This window comes from Passer montanus, unplaced genomic scaffold (genome assembly GCF_014805655.1).
Source record: "Passer montanus isolate IOZ18808 unplaced genomic scaffold, ASM1480565v1 scaffold12, whole genome shotgun sequence".
In the NCBI taxonomy this organism is placed as follows: domain Eukaryota; kingdom Metazoa; phylum Chordata; class Aves; order Passeriformes; family Passeridae; genus Passer; species Passer montanus.
This window is the reverse complement of record NW_024358722.1, coordinates 9,226,489-9,246,440: the sequence shown is the minus strand read 5'-3', so window position 1 is coordinate 9,246,440 and position 19,952 is coordinate 9,226,489. Positions and strand designations below refer to the sequence as shown.

The following is a 19,952-nucleotide window of genomic DNA, read 5'->3' as shown; positions in this document are numbered from 1 at the left end:
ATGCCTGTGACTTAAACATTTTAGCAGCTAAGGGCTCCCAAGGACACACGGGGACAAGAAGACTTGAGCTCCAGCACTACCAACATGCACCAACCCCAAGCCACACAACACACTTGCCAACATTTTCATTTTTAGTTACTTGTGCACTCATCAACAATGCACCCACTAAAATACAGTGGAAACCAAGCCCAGCGCCTTCCTCTGTTCAGTTCCTGAGGGCCTTTTATCTAGCAGCCAAGAATGGGATTTTCCTTCCCTCTTTGCAACCAAGATCTGCTTCCAGCTTGTTCCCTCTCGCTCAACACTTCCAAGGCTCCTTCACTGAAAATAGGTTCAACATCATCATCTGTTTGAATCTCCCAGCTTGCTCTGAGAAGACCCAAGATGGCTCAATAGGCAACTACTGAGTTGATTTTCCCATATCCGCTGTCAGCAGCTCCTCACTGGTGTGCCAGATATTTGGCACAAGCACCTAAACAAATCCTACAGAACATAAATTTCCACAGTAACTTGTGAAGCTGCTTTTAACAATCGTCTTTACAACAGACAGGGGTTGTTGCAGCAGAAAATCCTCCCCAGGCCTTGAGCTCCAGGCAAACTGAAGATGCTTTGTCTGTGCAACTTACTCCTTTGAGTGGTGGGTGCCCACTCCAGGCTCAGTTTGGTCCAGCTGCCCGTTCCACCTCGGCTCTGCTCCCAAGAGCACAGCCAACCTGCTCCAGTATTTAAAACTTAATTTACACTCCTTTGAAACCACAGCTGTAGAGACTCTTGGAAAACTCAAAGGAAGAGTTTTGCTGCAGAAACAACCCACAGGTGGAAACTGCCTAGCAAGACGGAGAGCATGGACAGCCAGACACTGATGGGTACGTGCCAATCAATCTCTTAGCATGAGCAAATACTTCTATTATTTGTGTAGGTGCAATCTATACTGCTTTGACCCTCTAAGTAAGCTCTGTTAGACAGACACTGAGCTGACATGAGATTAGGCTAAACAGCCCCTTTGGGTTTAGCAAACAGGAGGCAAACAGCCACTCCCTTACTTAATCCACAAAAATCCCACACATAAAATATAAGCTCCAATTAACAAAAAGTCAAGGAAGACAAAATATTATTTGAAAGTTTAAAAAGGCCCAATCACTGAATGCAGCTCACAGTTTGAATACAATTGTTCTGGGTGGTCTGCAAAGCACTGAGCTGGCTGTGCAGAAAAGAGTATTTTAAGAACAAACCAGTGGGGTACCAGAGTGTAGAAAAGATGAATTCATGTTAGAAAAACACTTTGTGAAGTCATACACAGAATGCAAATGTTGAAAAAATAAATAATAGCTTCCCTTACCTATTTATTTTCATTTCTTACACCAAGGTCATAATTCCTTTTTATGTATTTTGAGGATAAATATTAAGATTAATAGATCATCAACATTACGAAGGCTTAGTCTCTGGGACACAAGGTCATTGGGAACCGGAGATCTACAGTCACTGAACACAGTGGTAACAAAAGCAGAGAACCCAACAACTTACTTTCATTTCAGACACAAACAAAATGGTTTTGCATCCCAAATGTGCAAAACAACTTGATCCCCACCCTAGAGACCCCAGAAGTTTCAAATACTTTTGCCAAGGCTTTTAGACTGGGCCTGCTTTTTGCATTAGTGAGTGCATATGTAGACCAAGTTCATAATGTCGAGTGAAAAACAACAAAGAAAAAAAAAGCCTGCCTGGAGGGATTTTTCTACATCCTTGTCATTGGAGCACAGTCATCACAACTCTAGACAAGGCTTATTCTCCAAAAACTACCCTACATGCCTTTTCCTCTCACTCATCAGAGCTGTGGCACCGTCCCCAGCAGCAGCAGTGGTTACTCCAACCTGGAAATGCAGCTCACATGGATGCACATGTTTAAGGGCTGTACAAGTGGATAGACAGAATACAGGAGGGTGATTTTTCCATGTCAGAGGTGTTCCTGTGGTCTGTAGCTTTCAAAATGCTTTGCAAAGCAGGTATGCAATGGCTCACCTATACTGAGGGGAAATAAACACAAGGAAGGACAAGACTGTGCAAGGGGACCAAAAAAAAAAAAATATTTAGGAGCCTAGAGTCAGAGTACATGATATTAAACACCACAGTGCTCTTCAGTAGACACAGAGCATAAATCCTAAGTACACATTTTGACCAGAACTGGCATTAGAAATACTGCGGGAGTAAATAAAAACATGAGCTATCGTTTTCCCACTCTCACATCAAACCACATCCGCTGCTCTTTAAAGTGATGTCCACTTCCAACAGAGCCAGCACCAGCAGCTTGGGCAATGTCCCTCATGGCTACAGACCAAAGGAAACTCCTGGGGCAATTCTCCTCAGAGATGCACCTTGTATGCCAAACTCCAGTTACAAGAGTTCACAGTCCCCTAAATACACTAATTGTCCCTGGAAGCAATAATAGTTTCACAGAAAGGTAAGGTTGGAAGGGAGCATTGAAGGTCCTTAAGTCCCTCCCCAAACAGGTCCCCCCAAAAAAAAAAAAAAAAAAGGAAGATTTTTCCTTCAGGTCAGGAGAACAAAACCCTGTACATGCCACAGTCATCCAGTTCAAGATGAGACACTGGCACAGAGGCTGCAGATGTGACTAAGTCAGAAAATTGGGCTCCCTCTGGAACAGCAAGTTCCCAAGAGCTGAGAGGAAGAGGCAGGCATGATGGTTTCCAGTTAGTTTCTGACATCTGAGTATCCTAAGGACTACTTTCCCAAAACACATGCCAGCTGAATACCCTCTTATTAGAGCTGGCATCAATAATAACATCTCTGAGTCCCTCCATAACCGAGTAAATAATCATTGACAAACCACTCAGCAATTACAACCACCAAGTGTTATGGATACAGGAGGCACTAAGGACTGAGGAGCCAGGGATGAGTCAATTTGGGTGGATGGAAGGGGAGGGAAAGAGGCAAAACTGTGCAATGTCTTCTTGAATTAAACTTGTTTTCACTACAGCACTTCAGACTGATAGGTGGATATTTTAACATCACATCCATCTAGAAACTGCCACATAAGAGGCACTGCAACGTCACCTCATCTCAGCAATGACAAAGGGGTGATTGAATATTAACCATGCCAACCACCACAGCTTCTCCAAACACAAACACACCTAAATCTAGGCCTGCAGCCAGCCACTCAATTTCTTTCAATAGAGGTCAGTGAAAAGATAGGGATATTGTTGACCTGGGGTCCAACAGGAAAACAAACAAAACAAAAACCCCAAATCCTGCTGTTAAAACTCTGTCCCAGTATAAAGCAATACATGAAGCAGCCTTCTTCTCAAAAAGGCCTTTATAAGTACAGAGTAGATTTCAGTTTCCCACACCAATGAAAGAAAGAAAAAAGTGAGGACTGAACCACTCTGACTGTGCCAAGCTGAGTCAGAAGAGCAAAACAAACAATTGATTCCTTGAGGGCTGCACTATGCAGCACCCAGCACCCCAGGTTAAGTAATTAGTAGATCAGGAAACTCGTCATTTTGGGGCACAGGTTACATAAATCAAACTAGAGTAAAATAAATTACCTCAAGAATGGCAAAGCTGCCACTCTAAACAATGTTTGGATAAATAGTTATAATGCTACATAGCAGATTCAGGTGTCTGGTGATTCCCAAATGATTAATATGCCTTCTCTTCTGTTTGAAAACACAGGATATACCCAGCAAGTACACTCTTTTCAGTCATGGAAAGTTTGTTTTGGAACTGCAGAACCTCTTTCCTACTTCTTCACAAATGATACAAGTTCACCTTCAGCAGTTCCTCAGCATCTGCTGGAAGTTCTGCCAGTGGAATAGCGACAAGTGTCCAGCACTTGTTTTTATTTCGATGACGACTCCAAGGGGGGCACAACTGTCACATTCATAAACCTGTCAAACATCATGCATGTGACTCATCAGCCACACACCCAGGGTGATAAGAGCTCATCAGGCAGCAAAAGGAAAATGCTCAGTTAAAAAACCAAAAGACCCCCCATGACTTTACATCAAACTTTTCAGGAAGCAGAGCTGATGTCCCAGGTCACAAAACAGCCACAATGAACTGACTGGTGTGAGTACTATCAAACAGCACCACGAGCAGCCAGGTGATCTATCCTCATGCAAGAAATTTTACCTCTGTATCTTACACTTCATGACCAGCCAAGGTGTTTGCCCATACTGAAGCCAAAAGGATAGCAGGATTCTCAAGGTGATATTATTAAAAGTATATACATTATTAATATACACTAAATAACTATGCAGCTGCATTTAAATATAGAAACTATAAATAAATAAGACACATATACACATGTAAATCTATACAGCCACACATATCACACACTAGCCCAGCTAACACACAAGCACCTCTTTCACTTCTTCAATCACAAGATCAATAAACATCTTTGCACAGCTCGGTACAGGGCATAGCTCACCCACTACCAAAATCTGCTGTTCCTGCACCTAACAGCAGGCTGCATGTTTTCCACAAGGGAATGTGTAAAAAGACAAAAAGTAAGGTTAATGTTAAGAACAACATGCTGAGGAAGATGATAAATTTTAAATGGGAGGCCAGACCAATAACCCCATGAACTGTAGCAACTACATTCAGTTTTTTAGCAACTAAGTCTGGCCTGGGAAAGTTCAGTCAGCACATGCAAAGACAGACAGCAAACAAGTGTCACATCACTCGTGCATATCTTTGCTCAAATCAAGGGATGGGGGAAGCTTCTGCTTGGTCCTTCAGACCTCGGAAGGTAATTTTTAACTGAAGCAGAACATACACAACAGAGATACAAGGTATCCAACCGTAGGGCTGTCCTAGAACCATAAGCCAGCTAGAAATTGTAAAAGCAATTTTGCTGGAAGGCAGAGGGATTTACAATGCAACTTTGGAGACTACTTTTTAAAAAAAAAAAATATATGGTCATGGTTTGGTGTATTTGAAGTGGGAGTGACCAGTGAAGTTGCTGAACATCCAGTTGAAGATGCAATTAAACTATTCCCATAACTTTGCCCAGATCAGGTTTGGCAAGACAACAATAATGGACACAAACAGAGCAAACAGGCACATGGGAACAAAGGACACCGGCACAGGAGACCTTTAGGGTGTGGGACTGGCAGCTGCAGGGCTTTCCTTTGAATGAAGGAAAACCATGCTGGACTGGCAGCAAGCCACGAGAAGCAGCAGCCAGAGGCTGCACTACCTATTGCAGAACGTACTGCAGATGAGAGAGGGGGTGATGCACATCTCTCCACCTTGCTTGGGTGCCACCAGCTGGACCCAAGCCCTGCAGAATGGCATACTTCTTCCCAGGCCCACCAGAAGGAGTTACAGCTTCCTGGGTGACCACCAGCACAGCCAGAAATGGGACAACACACGTTGGCAATCTCTAAACACAGGCAGTGTCACTGGAATACTACTAAAAACTGGGGTGGGCAAGAAAGATGAATTCAGCAAAAGAGTTTGCCCACTCAGGGGAATGTATTACTTTTAATTAGGCATTGCCTTTTTCCTCTGCCTCTTATTCAGAAAGGGAGATTCTCCAAACAGCCCAATGAGACGAAAGAGAAAGAGGAGCTCCAACACACATGGAGAAGTAGGGAGCTCTACCAACAGAGCAGGATCCAGTGTGACCCATTCCACACAGACAGTGTGTGCACACGTCATGAACCAGGATGGACAGCACAGGCTGCAGTCACAGCCACAGGCAAGGAGAGCTGACTCATACAGGAGCTTTACCTTAGAAGTTTTCCCTTTACTCAGCCTTTCCCATTTGTTTCAATTTAGCTAAACAACAAAACAAAAACCAAACAAAAAACACAACAAAACAAACAACAAAACAAAAACTCACAAGGATTAAATTATGCCAGGATTGCCAGAATCTTCCAGATCTCAACCACCACAGCTCATTTAGGCCACTCTCATCCAGGTACCTGGCACACTAGAAATTAAATTTATTTAAAAGTCAACAAGTTTTGGGGGAGGAGGAGTGTGTGTGTTTGAAGACAACAGAGACACCAAAGGCTAAACTTGAAAGGTTTGGGCTCTCTCAGGGCAGGGTCCGAGTCCCTGTCAGTGCTCCCAGCAGTATGCCAGGGGCTTCAACACAACTCCAAGCTCACCCTTGAAAAGAGCTCACTCTTTGAAAGGAGATTTTCTCTCATTTCACTGAAGCACTTATATTTATCAGGTACCATGATATTTACCAACTAAATTAGGATTTCTCTTACCTTTCTTGGCCCTCTCCAAATACCGGCTGCATACCTCTCAACCTGAGTGAATGCAGAGAGCCCTTTACAAGAGGGCTTCAGGCTGAAGGAGAAAACTTTCTTGTGAACTCAAATCCACCACTACAGGAAGCCAATGTACAGCTGACATTACAAAACACTGATGATGGAATAAGAGAGCTCCATCAACAAGGGCACCAGCATTGCCCTAAATTCCCACACTCATCCCAATTAGTACAACAAATTCTTCAGAAAACCAAGACTTCCATTCTTCAAAATTCACAAATTCCCCAGAGAAGATTTTCTAATAAATCACATACCTAGGCATTTTGTTGAGTCATGGCACAACAGCCCCTGGGGCTCACAGATACAATTACAGAGCAGGTTTCAGAACAACCTGACCTTCCTCTCACCCAAACCTCCTCAAGACAGCTGGCTCTCTGCAAGTCATTTTGAAGCACAAGTATTTCCACCTGTACTTAATCAGGCTAATTAAGAGAACTGAGAACAAATTAATTCAATAAGATTGAGTTCTGTTGGAGCATCTTAGTCCCTGAGAATTGTCCATTTCATAAAATGATGGACCATTTGCATCATAAAAGCCAACTATACTAGGAAGTTGTGGGATGCTTAAATTTTTTTTTTTATGTTGGCTGCAGTATGAGAGGAAGGGGAAGTTGCATACAACAGTATTTACATTTTTTAAAAACTTTTCTCCCTGCAGCCAAGGCAACGCGCTGCAGTTTGTAACTCACAAGATGCTGTCCTTCGCTTCCGTAATGCTGGCACAATTATGACATATTTTCTTATGTTATTGTAATCCTAACCAGCTCATTTCCACCCTCCCTATTTTTCCTTTTCTACAACTAATTCTGAGTTACAGAAAGTGCATTTCCTATAATTTCAAGAAAACTTTTCCAAGACAGTTAGCATTTGCTTTTCCATCTGGATAGAACTATCTGCTTGATCTCCATGCATTCCACACAGCGTTAACAATTGCTCTTTCCAATAAGCTTTTAGAGCTGAAAGGTGACAATATTCCATGTTACAAAGTGCTTTTGGAAGGCTCAAGGCCAGGTTGGACAGGGCCCTAAGCAACCTGGTCTGGTGGAAGGTGTCCCTGCCCCTGGCAGGGAAGCAGAACTACATGATCTTTAAGGACCCTTTTAATCCAAACTATTCTGTGATTCTATAAATGCTTCTGTGTTCTGAAAAGCTTTGGTAACATGCATTTTAGGAAATAAATCTGTAAATCTCATCTAAACTGCCCATCTCTACATCTATTAACTTTAATTAAGAAATAATTTCTTAATTATAATGTTTTATTTATTCCTACCAACATAACAGCATCTATTCTTTATTAAACTTCAAGGGACTGCTCCCCAGATGAGAATTCTAATACCCACTAACACACCTATACACAATTGTACATTCATTATACATACCACTGTCAATGGTACTCCAGTTGCCTCTCTGAGAGTTGGTATTTACCAGTGGTTTGAAAGAACCCCTTTCCAAATCTCTCATTATTATTCTTGCAGCTATAGGTTGTACTCACCAGTCAGGCTGCATTTCTGTAATTGCTTTAAGAATAAGGATTTCTTCCACCAAGTGCTACTAACTCCCCAGGTACTGAACTTTCAGGACATACTTGTTTGAGTCATAAGAACCCAATTCACACTTGTCTCTCACTGTGTGCTCATATCTACAGTGGGATGGGAAATTAGAAAGAAAGTTTTTAATGAGCTGCTGTTACCTTCTGCTATAGAGACAGAGATTTCAGGTGAATTGTCCCTTTCATTTTTTGTGATTGCTCATTTGTGAAAGTCAAAGAGTTGCATTATTGGGGATATTCACTGTGCTTTGTTCACAGTCATCATTAAACATCTACTGCAAATGAAACAACCCTTAATGACAGCATTACATTTTGGCTTGCCTCATATTTGCAGATGGAGATAGACCCCCTAAAAGAGACATTTATTACTTGCTTTGCAACACTCTTGTAGTGAACAGTTTACTCACAACTTTTGTGCTATGAATTCTAAATTCCATCTTGAATTTTATTTTAAGATGCAGGTTACTGTAAGAAATATTTGGAGTAAACAGGAGAGGTCATGACATGGTGTTTATTCTAACCAAAGCTGTGTACCATTTCCCAAAGAGTCACCTATTCCAAGCTTCTGGGCTTCTCCTTCGACATCATTTCCCCAGTCTCCCTATCCACACATGCCTAAATGTTGAACAGCAAAACTGAAGTAAAATATTGAGGTTCAGCTCTAGAAAGCTCAACACAGCTCACTGCACGAGGCTCTGCCTCCCCCTGTTCTGCAGATATCATTTGATAAATCCTGGGATTTCAAGTGCATGTGAAGAAACAACCCCACAGAACACAACTTAGGCTGTGGTTTCACAGGAATTTCAAGTCAATATAAAGTTGCCCTAATGGTGAAAGCAGAGTTCTGAGCCTCACGTAACTCACACTCCTGCCCTCGATTCTGCTTTTGTTGCACAGCCATAAGGAGATGGGATGAGTCCAGATCAGAGCACTAATCTAGCAGAAAACAAATTCCTGTCTTTTTTGAGTTAGTGCTCATTTGGATTGGCAAATCACTGCATTCCTCATCTAATCTGACCTTTAGAAAAAGTATTTGTTAACTCTGAATTCATCTCCTAAGATTTATACTGTGCTGTTCAGCACTCTTAACACAGCAGCAGAACCAGCACTCTGGCTGGAACCCTCCCTGTCCGTGCTGCTGTGCCACTTCTGCAACAGAGCCAAGTGGCACCCAGCACAAGGAACAATTTGCCCTCATCCAGGTGCAGGCACAGGACAGGCACAAACTGACCTAGGGCTCTGCTCCCAAGAAGGAGATATCTGGGCCTTTCCTTTGGCAGATGCCCACCCTTCCCACCACACTGCTGGGCAGCAGCAAGGCATCAGCCCAGCTCATGGACACTCCCAGGGCAGGCAGCTGGAAGGGCAAGAGTCCTCTTCTTCCTTCCCCATGCTCCCTCAGCCATGGGAAGGGTAAACCACTGCCCAAAGGCATCAGCAGGAGTACAGACTGTACCAAGAAGAGGAAGCCCAATTTCAGATTTGATGGTATTTAGGAGGTTCAGCACTGTACCTGTATGCCCCAGCCAGCCACAGCTCTGAGATCACTGCAGGGGCCAGAGCCACCTGCCATCCCCACCAGCAAAGCCAGAATTTTAAAGCAATGAAAAATTAAGGAGAAAAATGCTCATCCACAGAAGACTCAGAAGGCTCACATATATAAGTGAACACAAGAAAGCCTTAATAATGACAAAAGCCAGTTGTTTGTGCTCCCCTGCAACAAGGCAATGGTTTTCACAATGCTATTCAGCTCCCTCTGTGTACAGTACAGGGAATCCTGTCCCAACATTTAGGTGCAGTTGAAGGCTAATCAAGATCTCATAAGTTACCAGGCCTCTTACCGTTATTGAATTTCCTTCCATTTCTTATCTTGAGTAGCTATTACGATTCCAGGTATTCAAGTGAACGTCATTCAGAAAAGATAAAGTAATAAGCCATTGATATAGGACCCTCGTATTTAGATTTCAGCATATCCAGCTCCCTGTTTATGTTATTAACCATGGTAGAAAAAAGGGGGTTTGAATTACCCTGTATTTCCTTCTCAGATGGTGTACAGAATAGAAATTACTCAGCAGATGTCATCTATCCCTCTTCAGCAACAGAGGGAAGATTTATCAGGGTAATTTTCCCTGGTTTCCTCAGGAATGCAAATTTTGCAGGGTTCACCCCAAAATGCCTCCATTAACAAATCCATTATAGCCCTTTGAAAGGAAAGATGAAATGACTCATATAAGTTTGACTAAGCTTTGAAACAAAAAAAATCTTTTTAGAGACAAGGCCCTCTAGACCTTAAGGGAGGAATCTCATTCCTCCACCCTCCTCTCCAATATAAAATGAATTTTATTAAAGGAATTAGACCTATTAACCAATGTTCCTTAGTACATATGCTGCAAAACTTACACAACCTGCTAAATCTATGTCAGCTGATAACAAGTGTTTCCTTTAACATTGAGAACTTCTCAGAAGATGTTGTTCTTTGCCATATAACCATTACTTGATTTCCAGTAAACCAAACTATTCAGGGATACAGTCACATTAATCATTAATTAAACTCTATGTTGAAATGAGCCTTCCCTTAAATGTTGGTGTGTGTGTTCAAATGGCACAAGAAGTACTCAAGGTTCGTGTGAGTGATTTATAATCACGAATATAAAAACAGTTCTAACATGGGCGCACCAAGAATTTCCCAAAGAACTGTGAGGAAACAATGTTTCTTCAAACAAAACAAATCTACACAGGAGGAGGGATAAACCAATGTAGCAGTTTGGCAGGGAGAGACACCTGGTCCTCCATCCCATCACTTCTACCTCTGTCCAGGATGTGGGCCTCTTCCTCCTCCTCCTCCCTTGCACCAGCTCTGAAAATCATCAGACTCCTGATGGACCCACTTCAACTCCACTCCAGGAGAAAACACCAATTTTTTTTTTCTGCCTGGTTTATAAAATGCATCAACACCCAGGCAAATGCAGCAAGCAACAGAGCTGGCTGGGGCTGAGGGGACCTTTTGGTGGCAGAGGACAGAGCACCCACCCTGGGCCATGTGGTGTGAGCAGGGTGCCAGGATGCTCTCCCATAGGAACCTCAGCTGGCTCAGGAAATGGGTCAGAAAGGGCCAGGGAGGAGCAGAGCGGAGAAACTGCTACATCACCTTGAGTAAGCAACTTTCATCCCAATCTTTCACTGACTTCTTCAGCAGATGAGCACTCAGGTCCCTGGCTGTGGTCATTCCTGCCCCTCTCTGGACTGGTACCAACCTGCTGCACAGTCAGCAAAGGGAAGAGGTAACTGTATTTCAGGTGCAATCAAGTGAGAAGCCTAGTATTTTCACTTTAAAACTCCAAGGATCTGAGTTTAAGCTGAAGGGTCAGAAAATTAAGTTTCAGTTTCCAGAGTTAATGTGCTGCTGAGGTCTGTAGGCTCAGCAGGCAAAACCTGAAATGTCCTCTATTATTAGTGACAGAGCACCACTGCCTGAAGCTTCTTCAAATAATATTCACACTCAAGGTCAGCAAGAAGAGATGGACCGCAATGTTAAAAATATATTGTGGAAGTCCTTTAGCTTTAATGCTATAGTAGCAAAAGGCAAAAAAATAAAAGCACATTTTGGTCATTAACATAACTAAAATCTCAGGCCTTCTTTGAAAATGAGGTTGTCAAATGCATCCTTTCTTTGAAAAATCACAACTGCACACCTAATGATGGGATGGGGTGGGGGCCGTAAATGGAAGGAGGGCAATAACTTCTTTTTCAAAGTAATGTGGAGCTGCACTGGACATTTAAATGATGCTCTGGAACAGAGCTCTCCTTCCACCTGTGTATTTAACCCCTGGTTTGCTGTGTTCTGCATTCAGCAGTACAGCAGAGAGGATCCAACAGCCCATCAGCTCCTCCTGTGGCCACCTGCCCTTGTCCACGAGTGACACAGAGCATTCTGCATCCCCCGGCTCTACACCTGAAATGAAGGTGACCCTGGGCATAGAGCAGAATCAGCTCATGCTTCAACCAGGATGCACACGGCGAGGAGCATCCCTCTGCTCCATCACGGCACTCTGCTGGGAGTGTGTTTGGTGGTGTGCAATCCCTCCACTCCACAGGAGTCACAGCACACTACTATACCTGACACAGGCAAGCTGAGAAAAGCCAAGCAAATAAAAAGGCCCCAAGCAGCTGACAGGATTAGGGAGTAAAAATCAAAACTACTAATTCAATACATTTGAAAATCCCCTAATGATCATAGCAAACCATTTTAAATAAATCCCTATTTCAAGACCTATACCATTACATAAATCCCTACCAGTTTAAGACTATGACACAATTTCTTTCAGACTATAAAATAAAACAAGCATGCAAGCCTCAGTCCTAACCAATGATTAGTAAAGGTCCCATTTTCCAGACCTTTAAAGTAATTTTAAGTGCTCCAGCAATTAAGAGAGATAAATCACAACTGATGGGTAATAGACCAGAAGCCTTAGAGTTCCTTCTTAACACAAAGCTCTTGAAAAAAAAAACCCAGTTTATTTTTTACACAGTATTTATCCATTTATTGCAAAGTATCAGAAAGTTCTGAATGGCCTGACCAGCTTTACACGCTTTGCTGAATTTTGAAATGAAAGCAAGAGAACATTTGCTTAAGTCAACAACATAAGTCACCAGTTTAAAGGTTAACACTTGATTGTGCAGCACAAGAAACAGACGCTTTATCTTCCCAGTTCAAGGACTCCCGGATTTCTGAACAGCGGAAGTGCAAGGGGCCAGGCTGCAGCACACTTTGGAGGTACAAACAGAGCAGGGTGCAGCACAGAGGGCCACTTGGGCAGAGAGCAGCTCGAGCCCAGCTGTCCCCACACACTGGCATGCCAGCAGCCAGCTGGGAGACACCGCTGGGCCATCAGCCCTCCTGTCCTGGCAGCAACTTTTTAACGCACAGAACACTGGCACTGACACCAGCACGGTTGTGATTCATGTGGGGCAGCTGCTCTAAAGCCTCCAGAGCTCCTCTTCCAGCCAGGAGACACCAAAGCCAAGGCCAGCACCCTCACCAAGATCCCATTCAACCAACAGAAAACCACAGGGAAGATGGAAGTTACTGCGCTGTTGCAAGTACAGCTGTCCCAGATAAGAGAAATATAGAAAATAAATAAGATCCTTATCTACTGTGGCAAGAAAAAGGCAGGCTCAGGGGAACGGGTGGGCGAATGAGAAAAGCAAAAACTGTACCTAAAGAAAATCTGAAATTAAATGAGGCATGCACTCCTTATATATGCAGTTTTAGTGTGAAAATTAATCTCAAAATCCCAAAAGTAAGTTAGGACATCAGCTTAGACACCGGTCAAACCAACAGCCACTCCCTGTTCCTCCAAAACACTGGCATGGGCCCGCTCCTTGCAGCCAAAGCATCTGTACCAGGGATGCCTGGGGAAGGACCCATCAGAGCTCAGCGCCACTGTGCAGACAGCGACAAAAAGAAGTTTCATCAGAAATTAGTCTGGGAATCAAAGGGAGCAATTCTGAGCCAAAATGTCAGACTGGATCCATGAAAAAAAAGGTGATTCCTGTAGCTGGGCTGTGTTGTCATACATTGCTTATGTTTATTTTAATTTTAAACTAAGTGTCAGTCCAAGGTTTGTTACACAAACATATGGCACTGGTATTACATTCTATCTTGTATTTATAGAAAGTGCTGTGGCAGCCCAGGCAGCGCAGAAATGCCATAATGTTAACAACATTTATTATTAGTATGACAAAAGAACAAAAATAAGCTGGTAGAAATCGTGACTTAAAAGTTTAAGGGACTGATTGGAATAGGGTTCCAAACTGTGGAGATATTAGCTAAAATTCTTCCAGTATTAATACTCACACAGTCCCCAGGCTGCCAAGTATTTAGTTATATAAATACAGCCTCGAAAAGGTAATTTCTTTAAAACCCAAGCCCTGAAAACTGATTAGCACATTTAATGCTAGCCCGATTAACACAGATATGCCCTCAGCTGGGTGATGGGAGCATTGAGGCAGAAGTCCGCATTCCTGTGAGTGAAGAGGAACAAAGCTTTTGGGACAAAGGGTAAACCTTAATTATGCCTTTTTATTACCCAAACTGCCATTTCCTCCTCACCCCAAACAAGGCAGGAAGGCTAATGGCACATTCACATAGCCCCATAAGCTATGTGATTGATAAATGCCACTACTAGATTTTTCCACTCCAGCTGTTACACAAGAAGCAGCAGAGGTTTGATTCTCCATCCTCTTAATAATAAAAAAAAAATTTAAAAAAATTTTTTTAAAAAAAGGGAAAAGAAAAAAAAGAAAAGCAGGATACAGTACACCGCTGACATTCCCGAACCTTCTGGAAACGTTTATTAACTTTGGCCACCGACCAGCCAGGGCTGCAGGAGCAGCCTGGAGTGGCAGTGCAAACTGGTTAATCTGTAGCTAGACATATCTGTGATTGGGAGGTGGTGGTGTTTAGCAAGAAATACTCCTGCCTGGCAGCCAGGGCCTCAGCACTTTGAAGGGTTACTGGGGTTGTTGATTTTTTTTTTCCAAAAAATTTTATTGGGAGAACTACAAAACATTTACAGTACAAAGTTTACAGTCTCACATAATCTGTAGTGAACTGACTCCCGAAAAATATATTACAACTCAAGTTGACTTATCCTTTAGTTACATTCAAAACATACTTCTGTTAAAGTAGTCCAAAAGAGTACATAGTGCTCAATCTGTACCTATGTACAAACAAAACTAAGCTACTGCTCATTCATCCACCGTCCAGGAAACTTTTGGAAAACTCCCAACTTTCTACATAAGGAAAAAAAAAATTACAGGTTTTGGAATTCAATAAACAAGATATGTTCCTGTATTATAGAAAGTTTCAGATCCAAAGATGGCCTCTGTTCTTATAAAATAGAGTGGCGAAATTTTGCTGTACTTAAAACCCATCCCTACATTCAAATCATCTCAAGCATTAGGAAAAATACTTATTTGGTTGAGAGATATTTAAGGCAAGCATGGACCCTCAAGAAGGCACTGTGAGACATAATACTGGGACCCCCAATTATTGCTACATACTTTGAGACTATATCACAGTGTGATTCGTGGAGTTAGGCAACAAAAATACTTTTTGGTTATTTTAAACAAGTCTGAATTAGATTTGCCACTTTGAAGTCTGATTGCTAAGTCAGTCTTTTTCTTTTTTTTTTTCTCTCGTTTTTCAACTCGGACGGGCTACAACCATTTACATTCTAAAAAAAACCCATAGAAATTCCGCAAACTACTTCCACAGCATCGAGACCGATTTCTATAAAGAAACCATGCAATCTTTCAGATTTACGTAAACAAAGAAAGAAATTAATGAAATAAATATTACATACCATCTCTTAAATTAAGAATTTTACTCATTTACAATAAAATAACCAAGTGAAAGTTACAAAAAGGCATATATTACTGTGAAAAGAACACACTCCACATTTTGCCGATTAATAATGAAAATCATAATTTAAACATAATAAAAGAATATATATCTATTGCTTTTCATCATACCCGATAAATACAGTATGAACAAATTACCAATGTATACTTTTCACAAGATAATAAATAAGTTAAATAGTTTCATATTGAGTTGTGTGCAGTGACTCATACATGCAATCAACTCAAACAGCTAAAAAAAATTTTTAAAAAAATCAGCAGTTATTCTCCAACAATTACAAACTAAACTCAGTTGAGTGCTTCCAAATAAAGCAACAACAAAAAATTGTTCTAAAAGCCAAACATCCACTAAGTGGTGGCAATGGAACCAATATTAAACTTTGGAATGAAGGTTTTAGCATTTGTTATAATAATAATATATAGATATATATAAAAAAGAAGGTTGTTATCAAGGCATATTCTTGGCAGGATGTTGGATTTTTCTTTTTTTTTTTTTTTTTTTTTCCTAAAAAAAAAGCTTATAGGTTTAGTAGGTTCTGTGTTTTTATTTGAACTGGATTGAAAGACAAACTAGTTTGTAACTTTTTTTCTGTGTGTCTGCAGGATTGGAGGAGCTGGGCTGGCGAACCGGCGCTCCCCGGATTGTTTGTTGCTTTCTGGTGCTGTCTTTTCTAATGCTGTTTTGTTTTTGTTTTTTTTTTTTTTTAGGAACACAGATGGAATGGCTGCTGCTGGTGCGTATCATAACTTGTCTCCAAAGAACGACAACAAAAAAAAACCCCGAAACAAAAATCCCCTTCTTCCAAGGTCTCTCTATAAAAATAGGTTTGTTCAGTTCGTGTCATTTGCCCTTTTGCAAAATGCTTTGTTTCTCGTTTTGTTCAGCTCTCGGTGTATAGATAGATATACAAAATAAAACCAACCAAAAATAGAGAGGAAGGAGAGGTTTCGCTTTCTTCGTTCGGTAACTTACTTGCCGGGCCGCCGCGGGGCCCCCCCGGCCGCTGCCCCGTCCTCCCTCAGTCGTCGGAGATGGAGAGGCGGCTGAAGATGGGCAGGCGGCGGCCCGAGTCCAGGCTGGGCGACTCGGAGCCGCTGAGGGAGCCGGAGCTGAGGGAGCCGCTCAGGTAACTCTCCCGATCGGAGAGCGAGTCCGGCGGGCTGGGCGGCGCGTCGAAGACGGGCGACTCGGAGAGGCGGCGGAGGGGCTGGAAGCTGAAGGGCGGCGAGGCGGGGGGCGGCGGGCAGGCCCCGCCGGGCGGCGGCGGCTGCTGCTGGCAGCGGTAATAGGCGGCGGCGGCCGCGGCCGCGGCGGCGGCAGCGGCGAAGTTCTGGGTGTGGAGGGCGAGGGGGGCGATGAGGCTGCCCAGCTCCTGCCCCGAGAAGGCGAAAGCGTTGTTGGCGCAGGGCGGCGAGAGCAGCTCCTCGCAGTAGGAGGCGGAGGCGGGCGGCGGCGGCGTGCGCGAACCGCCGGGGCTCTCCAGCAGGGCGGCGTCCAGGCGGCCCCCGGGCGGCGGCGGCGGCGGGGCGGTGCCGTGCGGGTGCGGGGGGTGATGGTGGTGGTGGTGGGCGGAGAAGCCGGAGAAGCTCAGGCTGTGGTGCAGCTTGGGCCGGGCGGCCGTGCCCCCGCCGGGCGCCGGGCGGCGCTCGTCGGCGTTGTGGATGAAGTGGCAGCGCGGGCCGTAGGGGCAGAAGCCGATGGTGTGGAAGGTGCGGCAGAGCTCGGTCTTGTACTTGGGGTGGCGGGTGAGGCTGCGCAGCTCGTGGAAGCCGTGAGCGAACTGGCACTTCTCGCCGTACTTGCAGGCGCCGCTCTCCTCGAAGGGGCGGCACAGCTCCGTCTTGTAGCGCGTCGAGTTGATGGGGGCCCCGCCGCCGCCGCCGGAGCCGCTCCCCTTGCCGGCCGCCTGCTGCTGCTGCTGGAGCTGCTGCATGAGGTGCTGGCTACGCTCGCCGTTCTCGCTGAAGGAGCGGTCCCGGAACTTGTTCTCCTTGTTGAGCAGGGCCGTGGGGCTGCTGCTACCGCCGCCTCCGCCGGAGCCCGTCTCCTTCAGATTGCCGAACGAGGAGGAGGACGACGACGACGAGGAGGAGGAGGATGTGGAAGAAGAGCTGGAGCCGGTAGGGCTGGGGAACTTGGAGCCGCCGGCCAGCGCCGTCAGGTTGCTGGTCGAGTGCCGCCGCAGGAAGCCCGGCGCGAAGCTGGAGCTGGGAGGGGTCACCGGGGTCCCCACGGCTTTCTTGTCCAGCATGCTGCTGAGGTTGGTCAGGGACTTCTCCGTCTGCCGGGGCGGGAGAGGGGAGGGGGTGGGGGAGACAGCGGGAGAGAGAGAGGGTGTTGCGGGTGACCGCCTGCCCACGGGCACGGCTCCCCACCGCCGCGGGAGGCGAGGCGGGGGTCGCGCCGCCCGCCCGCCCCGCAAAGCGCGTCTGCCGGTACCGCCGGCGGGGCAGGACAGCGCCGGGAGAAACCCCCGCGCCAGCTCTGCTGCATTTGCAACTTTTGAAAAAGTTCCTCCTAGCAGCGCAACATGCGGGCAGGGGCTGCAGGGCGGCCCGGCTCCCCCGCGGCTGCAGGACCAGCCCGCCCCGAGCGCGGCCGCCGGGAGACCATGGGGCGGCATTCCGGGGCGCGCAGCCTTGCGTCAGCTGCTGTCCCCGGCCGGCTGTCAGACCGTGACCCGCCCGCAGAGCCCGGCCCGGCACGGGCCTCCCGTCCCGCCGCGCTGCCCCGGTAGCCCGGAGCGTCGCTCTGCACATGGCGGCAGCGGCAGACCGCGTCCCGCCCAGCCAAACGCGCTCTTGCCTACCTTGCACAAGAAGTCAATGTCGTAGAAGGCAGATAAAAGTGTCGTCGACATTTCTAGATCCTGTAATGGTCGGATATACAGGAAGGACCGAAAGATCCCGCTCTCCTCGGAGGGTTTGGAAAAGCCACGACTAAATAGGAGAGGGCCGTCTGCTTGAGATCCGAAACGGTCCCGACTCCTTCCCGGCGGGACGGCGGGTGCCGGGCCGAGGCGGCGACGGCGGCTGCACAGCAGCGGGCGAACTGCGGGAACTCGGCGGCGCCCCACGCCGCTCCCATATAAACGCGGCCGCCGCTGTCGCGGAGGCGGTGCTCCGCTCCGCCCGCCCCGCACCGCCCGCCGGGCCCGCCCCGCTCCTGCCCGCCGGCCGGGCCGCCCCGACTCTTACAGAGGGCGCTGGCAGCGGCGGCGGGGCAGGTTCGTGGGGAGCGCCTGTGCTGCAGTGCGCCCGCAGCGCGGGCGGGACGAGGCGGGGGGAGCGGGGAACCAGCCGAGGCAGCGCTCACGGCGCCCTGCGGGCTCGTCCCCTGTGCAGCGCCCCTCTTGTCCCCGGCGCCTCCGCGCTGCCGCTGCCCCCGGCCGGGGGGCGGCTGCCGCCGAGTGGAGGACGCGCGGGGCCGCGGGACAGGCGCGGCAGCGCCGGGGACGCTTCTTCCCCGCGCCCTGCCGAAAATAAACTTTTGCCATGTAATTGCTTGAAACAAAGGTCGGGACCGCGCTGCCCCGGTGAGGCTGGCGGGACGGGGCCGGGCAGGGGCTGCGCGCCCCGCCGCTTCTTCCCTCTTTTCGGGGACCTCGGGTTTGGCGCTTACTCTTTCTGAAGTTTGGGAGAGGTTGGTGGCCAGGCGAGGTGGCATTATCCTCGCAGCGGCCTGGCTGGTAAACTACCCCCCCCAACCCTGTCTGCATCTCCTTCCCGCGCCCCGCACCCCTCCCACGTTTCTCTTCCACGTTCGGCCCCTTCCTTCCTCATCCCCGCCAAGTGAGACCCATCGAGTGCCCCGGCCGCCGCCCCAGGTGCCCCCCACCGCCGGACCGCCGGCGAAGGCAGCGGCCGGACCCCGCGGCCAGGCGCCCTCCCGGGACCGAGCCGGCCGCCGGCCAAGGCGGGCCGGGAGCCGCCGTGCAAAACATCCCCCGCCGCCCCCCCGCGCCGATAAGACCGCGCAAACACGACGTGGGAACGGCGGCTCCTCTGCACCCCGTCCCCTCCCGCGTTTGCTCGGCCCCGGGACAAATGGGAAGGAGAACAGAAGCGGACGGACGTGTAAAGTTTTATGGCTGCTAAAGCCAGCAGAGGCGTTTGATCCTCTTCAGCTTCCGAGCCGGGATGGCAGTCCCGCGCACTCCAAGGGAGCAAACCCGACCACGTCAGCAGGAGCGCGGCGCTGTGCAAACACATTTGCAAAGGAAAGGAACCTCGGCCTGGGGGCGGGGTGTCACCACAGCCCCTGGCCCCGGGTTCCGCGCTCGCCCCCCGCTGCCCAGCGCCTCACGCCCTCCTTTGCTTCCCCCCCTCGTCCTCCACCTCCCGCCGCTGCGGGGGGGAGGCTGCGGGCGGGACCCTGCCCGGACCCTGGCACCGCCCGTGAGCCGTCACCCACGGCCGGACGAGCCGGAACCGGAGATCGAAATCTCCCGGGAAGGACGAGGGGCTGGGCGGCGGAAAGCCCAAACCGCGCTCCCTCCCGTGTGCCGGCAGTCCCCTGGGGCCCGTCCCCCGCTCGGCGAGCGCCGCTGGGCTCGGCGGGGCCCCGCTCCCGGCCCTTCTCCCGGCCCCGCTCCCGGCCCCGCTCCCGGCCCCGCTCCCGGCCCCGCTCCCGGCCCCGCTCCCGGCCCCGCTCCCGGCCCCGCTCCCGGCCC

The 19,952-nt window shown here is 47.5% G+C and overlaps 1 protein-coding gene across 1 annotated transcript; it reads right to left on the bottom strand.

Annotated features, from left to right (window-relative positions):
* Positions 1–14,183: 14,183 nt before the first annotated feature.
* On the bottom strand, positions 14,184–18,792 carry ZFP36L2 (ZFP36 ring finger protein like 2). Its single transcript, XM_039698020.1, has 2 exons — positions 18,090–18,792; positions 14,184–17,561 (listed from the first exon to the last, which is right to left on the bottom strand). The coding sequence occupies exons 1-2, from the start codon at positions 18,138–18,140 to the stop codon at positions 16,299–16,301; spliced, it is 1,314 nt and encodes a 437-aa protein (XP_039553954.1). The 5' UTR covers positions 18,141–18,792; the 3' UTR covers positions 14,184–16,298.
* Positions 18,793–19,952: the final 1,160 nt, after the last annotated feature.